This window comes from Aotus nancymaae, unplaced genomic scaffold, assembly GCF_030222135.1.
Source record: "Aotus nancymaae isolate 86718 unplaced genomic scaffold, 86718_ANA_hifiasm-v0.15.2.pri h1tg000017l, whole genome shotgun sequence".
NCBI lineage: Eukaryota > Metazoa > Chordata > Mammalia > Primates > Aotidae > Aotus > Aotus nancymaae.
Genome location: NW_026988429.1, coordinates 12,361,788 through 12,374,572, shown reverse-complemented (window position 1 = coordinate 12,374,572; position 12,785 = coordinate 12,361,788). Strand labels below are relative to the sequence as shown.

General features: G+C 47.2%; 1 protein-coding gene across 1 annotated transcript in view; it reads left to right on the top strand.

Moving 5' to 3' along the window:
• POLR1A (RNA polymerase I subunit A) overlaps positions 1 to 12,785 on the top strand; it is a 78,893-nt gene that overhangs the window by 23,043 nt on the left and 43,065 nt on the right. Inside the window, exons 10-13 of the mRNA XM_012472960.3 lie at positions 2,279 to 2,449; positions 2,895 to 3,017; positions 5,271 to 5,501; positions 11,272 to 11,526. Coding sequence (XP_012328383.2) covers positions 2,279 to 2,449; positions 2,895 to 3,017; positions 5,271 to 5,501; positions 11,272 to 11,526 — 780 coding nt within the window. The remainder of the gene's footprint in view (positions 1 to 2,278; positions 2,450 to 2,894; positions 3,018 to 5,270; positions 5,502 to 11,271; positions 11,527 to 12,785) is intronic.

Genomic DNA, 12,785 nt, shown 5'->3' with positions numbered 1-12,785 from the left:
ATGGCAGCCCTTACCAGGCACTATCTAGGCACTGGGGACATGCCAGTGAGATAAGTTCTCACTCATTTCACAGTCACTGGCCCTGAGCCAGGTAATGCCATGAGCAGTGAGTTGGGCTAACAGGGCCCGATCATCATGCAGGTGACCCTTTCTCTCTCTGGGACTCCTTCAGCCAGAAGGGGGCCCTAAGTGTTTTATGTAGAATATGTCTATTTTGCCTACAACTAAAGAAGGCTCCTGTGTTCCTCAGGGTTGAGGACAAGCCCACTTCATCACTACTGGGTTTTCATGACATTCTCATTTACTGAATCTTCACCCACCCTCACCCTCCCACCTCAAGACACTGACAGGTTTCTTCTCTCATCTGCCCACACTGGAAGACATGGGACCATCTGTCTAACTCCTTGTGTCATACCCAACCGATGGGGCAGTAGTGGCCAGACAGTGTCAATAGGTGGTGCTGTAAGCCAGCTGAAGGCTTCTGTATATTTCTGTCCCCTGGGTAGGGAGTGGGAGAAGAGGAGGAGACGGAGCTAGGGGCAAAAATATTAAAAAAGGATTGGTTAACTATTCCATTGAGGCTTGGCAATCAGCCAGTAACTTGATATGGCCAGTTGGGGACCCAAATCTTGATTGGTGACATAGAATATCATATGGCAAACCTAGTTCCTTTTTTGTTGTAAATTATTTAATTTCTTCCTTGATGATTTAGAGGGACTGTCTTCAAACCAGTACAGATATTTCATACATAATACCTGGCCGTTTTCTAACCAATTGAGTAATTTGTTGTATAATAAGCTACCTCACGTCTTTCAGCAAGAAATGCATTAAATGTGAATAGTAAAGACATTACATAATGAATTAGGACACAATTAAAATTTGCTTTAAGTATTTCTTTGGGGGAGAGGACGCTACACTTCTACTCAATGAAGAGAAGTGTTTTTACAGTCCAGAGGTTTTTATTTTTATTTTTTAACACTTATTATGCCATGAATTAATAGGGAATAGGTTCCAGCAGCTCAGGCTCCTTCCCATTGGTTCTCACAGCGTGTGCTGCTGTGGGTGGAGCAGGCTGGCACTTCAGCTGAACCCAGGTGCCTTTCTCTTTGGCTTCTTTCTTTTTCTGACCATTTTCCTTCACATGCTTCAGGAAGCTGTCTGGACTCTGAGAGTGCTTAATGTGCTCAACACCCACATTAATTATCTTGGCAAGAATCTTGCCCTTAACTTGTTTGTTTACAGTGCCCACAGCATGCTGGGTAACATTGTAGACTCTTCCAGTTTAGCCATGGAAACACTGTGGGGCTTCCTTTTTGAACAGTACCCATTCCCTTGATGTCTACAATATCACCTTTCTTTTTCTTTTTTTTTGAGACAGAGTCTTGCTCTGTCACCCAGGCTGGAGTGCAGTTGTGTGATCTCGGCTCACTGCAACCTCCTCCTTCTGGGTTCAAGCAGTTCCCTGCCTCAGCCTCCTGAGTAGCTGGGATTACAGTGCCCGCCACCACACCTGGCTAATTTTTGTATTTTTAGTAAAGATAGGGTTTCAGCATCTTGGCCAGGCTGGTCTTGAACTCCTGACATCATGATCACCCACCTTGACCTCCCGAAGTGCTGGGATTACAGGCATGAGCCACTGTGCCTGGCTCAATATCACCTTTCTTATAGATTCACATATACGTGGCCAAAGGAATAACTCTGTTTTCTAAAAGGCCTAGAGAACATATATCTGGTGCTTCTCCTCTTTCCCTTTGTGTTCGTCATTTTGGTGAATTACTAGAAGATGGTTCCAGCCGAAAGGCCCTAGTAACTTTTAAGAAATTATTCCGTTTGCATATCTGTAAGTGGTTTTCAAAGCCATAAATAAAACTGAAACTGCATATGAGAATCGGTTATCTGGCAAGATAACAGAACTTCATAAGAAACTTATTGATATGGGAAGGACCTCTTAGTTTTGAGGAATTGCATATGAAGGGACTTCGGCAAATACCATAAGAAAGGAGCATGCTTATAAATTTTGAGTTCATCTTACTATTAGAAAGAGACAGGTGGATAAATATGTAATACTTCTAATGTCTGAGCAGATAACTGAGTACTTATGGACACGTACTTACAAGACTGATTTATTAGCACATTGGTCTCTGACCGGTTAGGTTTGGAGGACATAAACTCCAGAGTGCATAGTTGTCAGAGCCAAGGTAAGAAAGAAAAATTATATCAAGCCAGGCCTTTTAGAGCTTTTTTCCATCATGCTTGTTTTCTTGGTTTTATCTTCCAGGAAAAAGACTCTTTGATTGCTATTGACAGATCCTTTCTGAGTACACTTCCAGGCCAGACCTTCATAGACAAACTTTACAACATTTGGATTCGCCTTCAGAGCCACGTCAATATTGTGTTTGATAGCGAGATGGACAAACTAATGACGGACAAGTACCCCGGCATTAGGCAGGTGAGCAAAAAACTGGATTCCCATTGCTAGCTGCAGAGGGTACATAGTAAACATTGTGTATTGAAACAAGAAACTAGTAAACATGGCCGGTCATGACGGCTCACAGCTGTAATCCCAGTACTTTGGGAGGCCAAGGTGGGCAGATCATGAGGTCAGGAGATCAAGACCATCCTGGCTAACACAGTGAAACGCCATCTCTAGTAAAAATACAAAAAAATTAGCTGGGCGTGGTTGCACGTGCCTGTAGTCCCAGCTACTTGGGAGGCTGAGGCAGGAGAATCGCTTTAACCTGAGAGGCGGAGGTTGCAGTGAGCCAAGATCACGCCACTGCACTCCAGCCTGGGTGACAGAGTGAGATTCCATCTCAAAAAAAAAAAAAAAGAAACTAATAAGCATACTGGAATCCTTGTTAAATGTTTTTTATGGACTTTTTTTCTCCATAAAGATCCTGGAGAAGAAAGAAGGCCTGTTCCGAAAGCACATGATGGGAAAGCGAGTGGACTACGCTGCGCGCTCAGTCATCTGCCCAGACATGTACATCAACACCAACGAAATTGGAATTCCCATGGTGTGTGTGTGTGTGTGTGTGTGTGTGTGTGTATGTGTGTGTAGGGTGCATTTGCTCCCTGTGAGCGGCAGATGAGAGTGTGCAGAGGGCTGGGGACAGGATGTGCAGCAGGTTATAGTGGCTTGGGCAGAACTACCTTCTGCCCCTTCCTGGACAGCCCACACGGAGGTAACTGGAAGCTGTGTGATGGCGTTGCTCTCACTCCATGCCAGGCTTACAGACACCTTCTACCCACAAGTCAGCACCGGGGAGCTAACTGTGGAGTGTTCCCATCCCCACCCCCATAGCTTCCTCCTGCTCACCTCAGCCTAGTCTTTTGACCTTCCTCACCAAATTGAATACATGACAGGGGAAAGGAAGAGGGCACGGGGGATTTCAGTCCTGTGTACTTTCTAGGCATCAGAAATCTGTACCCTCGGTTACTGGGAAGAGGAGAGGGAGTGAGCCCCAGAGAGAGGCGTGTGTATGTTGTCCATGCTCTGTTTTGCTCCTAAGGGTAAGCAGCTCGATATTCACCTGTTAGTGCTCTCCCCGAGCCCTGCTCCGGGAGCCAGCTTCATCTCACTTCCTTAGCACTTCATGTGGTGCTCAGCAGCAGCCTTTAATCGGCTTCCTCCTTAATGGGCCTTGAGGTCAGTAATGTGAAGGTGGTTTAGTTTCCTCCAGGGAGAGCCTTATTTCCTCGCATGCTACCACCTCCGCCTCTCTCTGGGGACTGGCGATGAGCAATGGTGAAGTGTTCTTTCCGATCATCCTGCGTGCCCATGGCCTCATCTCTGTGGCACACTTGGGCTTCCTGGACAAAGGCATGATGTGTCAGCAGACGGGAGTCTGAGAAGGCCCAGTCCTGTGCCCACTGCCTTTTGGGAACCATAGTCCTTGCATCCAAAAGCCGGATCACGTGGTGAGAACCAGCTTTACAAAGTCCAGTGGTGACATTCCCAAGTCTGAGGCCCTGAGGAGACATGTATCAAGTTTTGGTTGCCCTCTCTGGACAGAGGGCAGGGGCCACTCCTATTGGCTTTGACCTCATAGTGTCCCTAACTCTGGCAGAGACCTTTCATGCTGCCTCTTCTATCTTCCTAGGGTGCTAGATTTCTCTTTCTTGAATCTGGGTTTATTTCGTAATGGCTTGTCCCTGGAGGAGAGACTCTGAAGTCTCTTCTCTGCCCACCTACAAACTCCCCAAAGTCTCAGGGCCATGGTGGCCTGGGGCATAGGTATTTCTCACAGGATAGCTGGGAAGAGCAGAGTGGATAGAACTGCCTGTGGCCCCTTGGATCACGTGCTTCCTATAGAGCACTATTGACAGCTGCCACAGGAGCAAGGAGCTGGAGACCAACAGTGAAGCACAGACTAGTCTGCTTCCATATAAAGCAGTGTCCGTGGTAGAGACAGTAAATAGATGAACAAGTACATATATGCTCTGTTGGACAGTGATGGGTGATAAGTGCATCAACAATAGTAGAGCAAGCTCAGGCTGAGGAGTGCAGGGGCTGGGGTAGCTCGAAGAGCCCTCTGAGAAAGTGCTGCTGCATGGTACCTGTACAAAGCTAGACAGCTTCCTTTATGCAGGACGTCTCAGAGCCTCTGGTGTATTTGTGGACATTTGGAAGCATTAGGGGTTTATAATATTCAGTAGCTCAAGAACTCATTTAACCAGGGAACTTGTTTTGCTTGGAGCATATCCCAGGCCTAGCATTAAACACAGCACACTGCATTTTCTGAGGTATCAGAGGAATGTGTCAGTTTCATCTCAGGTACCACCTTAATTATGTCTGCCAGAACTGCAGAGTTGAGAGTTTCCAATGCCATGTCTGGGCTCAGGGACAGTGCCATGATCCATTAGTGATGTCTGCTGGGGTGAATGAGGGATGCTGTAGTGTTTGAGGACAGGCATTTGCCGCCTGTCTCAAGCAAGTGCCCTGACACCTTTGGGAACTTTGAATTTATTGGCAGATAAGAAAATGAAGTTTTAGAGTGGGTTTAAAAAATTGTAATATATAAACTGCAGCACTTAAATTATTCTCCTCAGACTAACTGCTAGAAAAGGAGGCCTGGTCTCTATAGCATTAAGGGAGCTGCAGAAGACAGGCAGGATGTTACTTCACTCACTGAAAGGCCTTCTCAGCCAAGTCAGACAGCTCCCCCACATTTTAGGGGAAAAGACACAGCCTATTAAGACAGATTTGGGGTCCATGAGACCATTTTTTCTCCCTGCCCTGAATTTCTACCACCACTCCTCATTTCCAGGTATTTGCCACAAAACTGACCTACCCGCAGCCAGTTACCCCATGGAATGTTCAGGAACTTAGACAGGCGGTCATCAACGGCCCCAACGTGCACCCAGGAGCCTCCATGGTCATCAATGAGGATGGCAGCCGCACAGCCCTGAGTGCTGTGGACGTGAGCCAACGAGAGGCTGTGGCCAAGCAGCTCCTGACCCCAGCCACGGGGGCACCTAAGCCCCAGGGAACAAAAATTGTGAGTAATGGGCAGCTTTGGTTAGGGACCCATCCAGTTCCTGTTCAGATCCCAGTGACTGGCGGCCATCAGGTGTGGCTCCAGTGCGCACTGACACAGGAGCCCATCCCTAGGAGGAAGCTCCCTGACACGTGGGTGGCTTTTAAGATTTACTTCATAGTCCCGGAGAGAAGAATGGCTGCCCTTGAACAGGGCTACTCAAAGGGTAGTCCCTGGACCAGTAGCAGCAGCAGTGGCATCTCTGGAACTTGTGAACAATGCAGATCCCTCCACCGCTGCTGAACTCGAATCTCTGAGAATAGAGTTTGGAATCTTTCTTTATCATGCTTTCTAGATGGTTCTTCTGTATGTTGACATTTGAGAGCCACTCTTAGGAAGGGAGTACTCTGTGCCAGTGGTGACCAACAACTGGCAGGTTATAACTAATGTTTCCATTTTGGGTGATTGCTAATGCCAGCCCATAGTGCTGTGGTAGGGGTTCCTGAGGCTCTATCAGTTTCTACTGGAAGGAGCACATGATCGATTAACAATGTTGCTGAGGGCATGAGATGAGCAGGTGACAGCTCTGTGGCTTTGTTACATAATTGCCATTCCTGCTGGGAGGGGAGTAGCAGATGACCCCTAACCAGGCAATGGTGGCAGCAATTGTTGGAGGGAAATGGATTCAATTTGGGTATAACCCACAAGTAACTACCAGAGTCAACGGGTGGCTGCCTGGATTTTCCTCATCTACCTGTGCAGCAGGCAGGCCTCTCCTTGCCCTCTGCCCATCCATACTCCATGGCTGATCTGCTCTTCTTTGACACTGAGTTCAGCTCTGCAAAGTTGCATCAACCTTGAAGGAGCTTTGGAGGAACGGAGAGGAAAAGGAAATGCTACTGGCCTTGTGGCAGTGCCCATCACTGCTTACCACAGGACCTCTTGCTTCCTCTCATTCTCACTGCTTTCTGAGGGACAGCAGTAATGCACTACCTGTTTTCTCCTTTGGTGATGGGGCACATGCAAACACAGATCAAGTTACCTCTTGTTCTTTTCTAGTGCACAAAGTAAGGTTTGTATTCAGGTTTGTAGACTCGGTCTGCCTGGAGTGCCTGGTGTTTTGCCAGGCACTGTGTGAGCAATGCAAAAAGAAGCAAGGTGTGTTTCACTTCACTTATGTTTAACTCAGGTCAAACGTGTGAAACAGACTCACAGTAGCAAAGAATGAGAGAGAGACTAGGAGAAGCAGTGAGGGATGAAGCAGTGCTGGCACCCCCTGCATGCTAGCACTTTGCACTCCTTTTACATGGATCGTTACCACCCTGGAGTGGACAGCATGGTGGGGGAACCACTAGGAAGTGAGCATATGAATGCATTGCTGTTGCGAAGGGGTGTGGTAGGCACCATAGGAAACAGCAGTGATGGACAGTGACTTTAAGCACATAATGCCCAAGAAGAAACAGGCTTAAGGGGAATGTGCAGGGCAAGTGGGCAGGGAAAGTTTGGGGTCATCAGGAGGCAGCTGTGAGCCAGGTGCTGGGGCTAGCCTCTGGGCTAAAGAGGGGACTGAAGGCAGTGAACTCTTGCTGCTCCCTCAGGCCTCAACAAGCCCTCATTCCTCTGGGGTCAGTAAATATTTCTGACATCCTGGGCCATGCAGGCTCTGTTGCAGCTGTCAGCTCTGCTACATAATGCCAAAGCAGCCGCAGGTAGTACACAAGCAAATAGGCATGGCTATGTTCCAGTGATGTAGGAATTCACTCAGGGTGGTGGCAAAAATATTAGAGAAAGTTATAGACTATAGTCTCAAACCCTTTTAAAAGGCCTAAAGGTGTTTTCTATAGTTCTTGGCTGAAGGCAGCCTAAATCCCCTTTACATTTAGTTAATAAGAAAAGCAAATAGCTAAAGTATGTAGAAGAATTTATCTGAATAACTTGTTTACTCATGTGGTCTTAAAACTAACCTTTGAGCCAGATGGCCCTCTCAGGGGAAGGTCAGCCAGGGATATTACCAACTAATGGTGTTTGCTTTAGGCATCAGAACCTGTCCTTTAATCTTTAACCTCTAGTGGTGTTGACTCAAGCATTTGTCAATTAAACTTTACGAAATGCAAGTCTCACTGACTAGTAAGGGTTGGTGGCTGCTTTCTCTTTATAGCACTCTCCAAGGAGTCTGTAAGCGGCCATGGACCCTCAGCCAAACTGGCAAAGCATAGTATCTGTGTGTCAGTGTATTTAATTCACCAATTGTTGAGTCAGGGTCTGCAGGACAGACCCCTACAGGTGGTGACCCCCACACAATAAAACTTCATTCACAGAACCAGGTGGCCAGCGTGAGGACTATAGTCTGCTACCCCCAAAACCTGTGTCAGGTGTCCCCCTGTGTTCCCCTCACAGCCAGTGTGCACACTCATCTCTCCACCCCGTGTAGTCCTCGTTGCATTGACTGTGTGTGCACCCTCTTCCACCCTTGAGTTCCTGAGTCTCATGAGTTCAAGGGCAGGGTGTGCTCTGCTCTCCCCAGCACCCAGCATGTTGAAGGCCTCGGGAAACCCTTGTGGGTTACACAAATCCGGATTGAGGTGCAGAAGGCTCTGGGGTGTGATGACCCTTTGGACCTGACAACAGAGCCCAGCAGCAAAGTCAGGAGGGGACTTAAGGAAGGAAAAGGGGTTCTTACATCAGGATCTGGGGGCTGAGGATGATTCATTTATCTCCCCAGATCTCAATGATGTTATTATACATGATACTTATACAATAATACATATGTGCTTATTTATTTGTAATTTTTATTTTTTGAGACAAGGTCTCACTCTATCTACCAGGCTGAAGTGCAGTGGCACAATCATGGCTCACTGTAGCCTCCACCTCCTGGGCTCAGGTGATCCTCCCACCTCAGCCTCCCAAATAGCTGGGACCACAGTTGTGTACCACCACACCTGGCTAATTTGTGTATGTTTTGTAGACATGGGGTTTCGCCATGTTGCCCAGGCTGGTTTCGAACTCCTAGGCTGCCTTCCTCAGCCTCCCAAAGTTCTGGGATTACAGGCATGAGCCACTGCTGCCAGCCTGTAATTTTTGAAGACTTCGGCTGATATGTTGCATGTGGGTCAGGCCAAGGCTGAAGGGCTGTGTGAAGGTGATTGGGAAGGAAACACTGAGGTGTGGGTGAGGAGGAACCGCAGGCTGGGTGAGGAAGGGAAAGGCCAAAAGGACCCATTTCCCCTGTGAGGTATGAAAACTCTGCCCTATCCCTTGGGCCTTGTAAATAAAAGAGGAAATGGCCCGAAGAGCCGGGGCTCATTGTCCTGCTCAGCAGCCTGCCAGAAGCAGGCCTTTGGCTTCGAGCCTACCTCTGAAAACTCTGACACTGGGACACGCTAATTTTCACTGCAGTATTTATTTAGAGACAAGAGAAGGGAAGGCCTTGGGTTTGGGTTGGCAAGGGGAACACCCTGTGCTCCAGGACTTCTGTTTGGATTGGCCAGTGCCTACTAGACTGGCCTGTGTACCTTCCCAGCTGTGGCGAGTTTGCTTATGCTGGATGATGTCTCGAATTTGCAAGACTCAAATCCTAGGCCCAGCCTGACTTTTTGGGCTCAGGCCACAGGTCTAGGCAGTTTCTCCCTTGAGAGGCTAAAGAAAGAAGACCTCAGCTTGTATGACGCAGTCAGACAGCAGCCAGTGCCCCGGGCAGATGCTCATGGGAACCCTCAGAGTTTAGGTCTCCTTGGAAACATGGGACTTGGCAATGGGGAGGGGAAGGTTTGAATTCCTTGGGGAGCAAAAAGACAGACTCCATGCTAGGTACTTTTAGGCCTGCTTTGTAGCACTTGAGGGTTTTGCTCCCTGCATCTCTGAGCTAGAGAGAGAGAACTTTTAACCTCACTAAATAGGAATTGCGGAGAGAGTTTTGGGGAGCATTTCTTAATTACCTTTAGCCTCTCTCTTTAATGAACTTTCCCAGTGCAGTTTCATAAATATGGGCAACATAAGAACAAACTAGACTTGCAATAATTTGTCGTTTTCTCCTACCTGTTATCTGTTGTGATTTAAAGGAGATTTGGGGTGGCAGAGGTTTCACCAAGTCTCCATAATTCCTTTGTACTACAAAGAGGAGCCCTTCAAAATGCATGGGGTGGCAGTGACCTTCATGCATTTGCGTTTTAAGGTGTCACTTTATGTTCAGTGTTTAGGAAGCCCAGTAGTTAATGTAATTAAAGATAAGGGCATTAAGAGTCTTAATTGGCAGTACAGGAAAGTCAGCTTTGTGAGAGAGATGTCTGTTAAAAGGACATGACCAGCCAGTTATTTATAAGGGGGAGATAGTATGAGCAGTCGTTATCTTAGAGGGTTACAATTACTTGTGATTTTTAAATTCTTATCTTTAAAATTGTCTGTATTTTCTGTTTTCCCTCCTGCACAGAGCACAGCACTTGTTCAATATTTCTTTCTTTCTTTAAAAATAAGTTGGAAGATCTGTTTTAAATTTTACAAAAGCATCACTTACTCATTATAGGAAGAACAATACTAAGATGTAAGAAAATAGCTGGGTATGGTGGCTCATGCCTGTAATTCCAGCACATTGGAGGCTGAGGTGGGAGGATTGTTTGAGTCCAGGATGTTGAAGCTGCAGTGAGCCATGATTGTACCACTACACTCCAGCCTGGCAACTGAGAGAGACCCTGTCTCAGAAAAATAGTAACAGCCTAGTGAGGATCCAAGCACCTTTTTCCCATGTAGACGCACACACACACACACACACACACACACACACACGCACACACACAAAATAGTAACCTAGTAAGGATCCAAGCACCTTTTTCCCATATAGACACACACACACACACACACACACACACACACACACACACAGAAACTGGGTTGGTTTTTAAATTGCTTTTTTTCATCACCTTACATGCCACCTGGATTTTTTTTTTCTTTGCTATAATACATTATTGCCATCACTTCAGGCCTTGCATATATTTAATTTATACTTGTTCACTGCATAATATTCCATAGTGTGGATACACTATTGCCCCTTCATTGGGGCAGTAAGGTTATTTCTAGTTTTTACTGCTGTAAATGCTGCTGCATAAACATACATATTCATCTAACTTTGTGTAGGTCCTTTGTTTCCCTGAAGGGCCAACAGGAAATGTGTTTTAAGTGTTCTAATAGCTATTTTCAAACTCCATTCCCAAAAGACTGGCAATTTACAGTTCTTAACTTTTGAAGTGCAATAAAATGTTCTCTGAGGTCTCTGAACTAACTAAGAACCCTGTGTTCCAGGTCTGGTCTGATATATGAAGCTGGGCACCTTTTTTGTGAAATGTAGAATTTCTGTTTAGACTAATGTGCTCACATGTGATAATAGGGGGATTCGAGAGTCTGCCAATTCCTTTCTAACCCAGTGGTTGGTTTTACAGTTACGTGCAGTCTTCAGGAGTTGTATCCATTTCTTTCTTCAGATTAATTTTCAGAGGAATCCAGGAACCTGGGAGGGCTGTGCATCTCTGAAGAAGACAGAGACCTATGGTCTTATTTGTTCCTTATACTTCTGAGCTTAGAGCCAGGATCAGAGCTGTAAAGGGCCAGGACCAGAGGGACCCAGGAGGTCTTTCTCAGAGCTTTCTAGGGTTTTGCTCCAGATTAAAAATCCCCCTTGCATTTAGTTGACTAGAACATAAGATAGAAGCCACACCTTGGCCAAGTTGAGGTAAGCACTTGGAAAGAGCAGTGGTGATACTGACATTTGCACTGATCACTCACCTGTCCACTCTGTTCCCAGGTGTGCCGGCATGTGAAGAATGGGGACATTCTGCTACTGAACCGTCAGCCTACCCTGCACAGACCCTCCATCCAGGCCCACCACGCCCGCATCCTGCCTGAAGAGAAAGTGCTGCGGCTCCACTATGCCAACTGCAAAGCCTATAATGCCGACTTTGATGGAGATGAGATGAATGCCCATTTCCCCCAGAGTGAGCTGGGCCGGGCCGAGGCCTATGTCCTGGCCTGCACCGATCAGCAGTACCTTGTTCCCAAGGTAGGTCTGGCCTTGAGGCCATTCCGTCATCATCATTGGCATGACTTAGTACTTTTAACCTGGGCCTTGCTCGATTCTGGGGTCATTGGGCAATTCCAGGACAGGGGCACCTGGAATGGAGGGTTCTGGTTTCTCCCAGGTGGGGCTTTTAGCCATCTAGTTGCTTAGAGGCTGGGAAATGTTTATTTCTTGCTGCGTCGTAAAATGTAAATCAGGACAGAAATTGTGATAACCATCCCAGAAAGCCAACCTTAGTAGCTGCGTAATAGGTCTTGTGTTCAACACTTAAGTTTGGATTCTGCAACTTAATAGCCCCTGGCCAGCATTAGTATCCCAACACTGTAATGGTTCTCATGGTCCACAGATGACTTTGATCCTTTGTTCTGACAAACATGAGTTTTGAGAAGCAGTCTAACCCCAAGGGCCCAGAAGAGATCCCCCAGTAGCCCATGAAGGCATCTCCTCTCCTCTTTGAATCCCTTCCTTCTTTCTCCAAGTTCAGTCCTCAAGGACAACCCCATGTGGTCACAACTGTCCAGAGGGATACGTGGGTAGGATAGAACTTCCTCCCCACTCTCCTGAGCAGCTGACTCGTGGCCGGGAGTGGCAGGAGCCTGAGTCAGCATGTGCTCATGGGAGGGACAGAGCGAGGAAAGAGGCAGGCTGCAGGGAAGAGGACAGAGTGTGTTCCAGTACCTGCTTTGCCCTCACTACCCACCCAGAGGTCTGAGACCTCCTAAACTGTAAGCCATTTGCACCACAGTGATTCACAATTATACATCATTCATTTGGATCGTGGTAGAGTATGAAGAATAATCGTAACGTCAAACCAAGCCTCCCATTTCCCAAGTACTTTTTCAGTGCCATACACTGTGCAGAGAACACATTAGAGGCTCCTCATTTCACCCTCCCTACAGTCCTTGGAGGTAGGTACTATTCATGCCCACATTTTACACTTGAAGGATTCATGTAACTTGCCCATGAACACCCAGCTGAGAAGCAGGAGGAAGGACAAGCAGCTCCCAGATCTTCCTGGGTTCATGCTGCCACAGGGATGGAGAGCTCTGTACACAGGGAGTGCCTGGGGCTGCTCAGAGATGCTTAGCGTCAGTCAGCATCCTCTGCTCCTTGGAATCAGGCAGGTGGCGAGGAGCCTGGTGTCCCGGCCCCCTTTGCTACCAGATGCACCACTGTGGCTTCACGAGGGTCCCAGTTGTTTGAGTTGGCCTTTCCTTTCTCTGGCCACCTTTGTGGGCTGT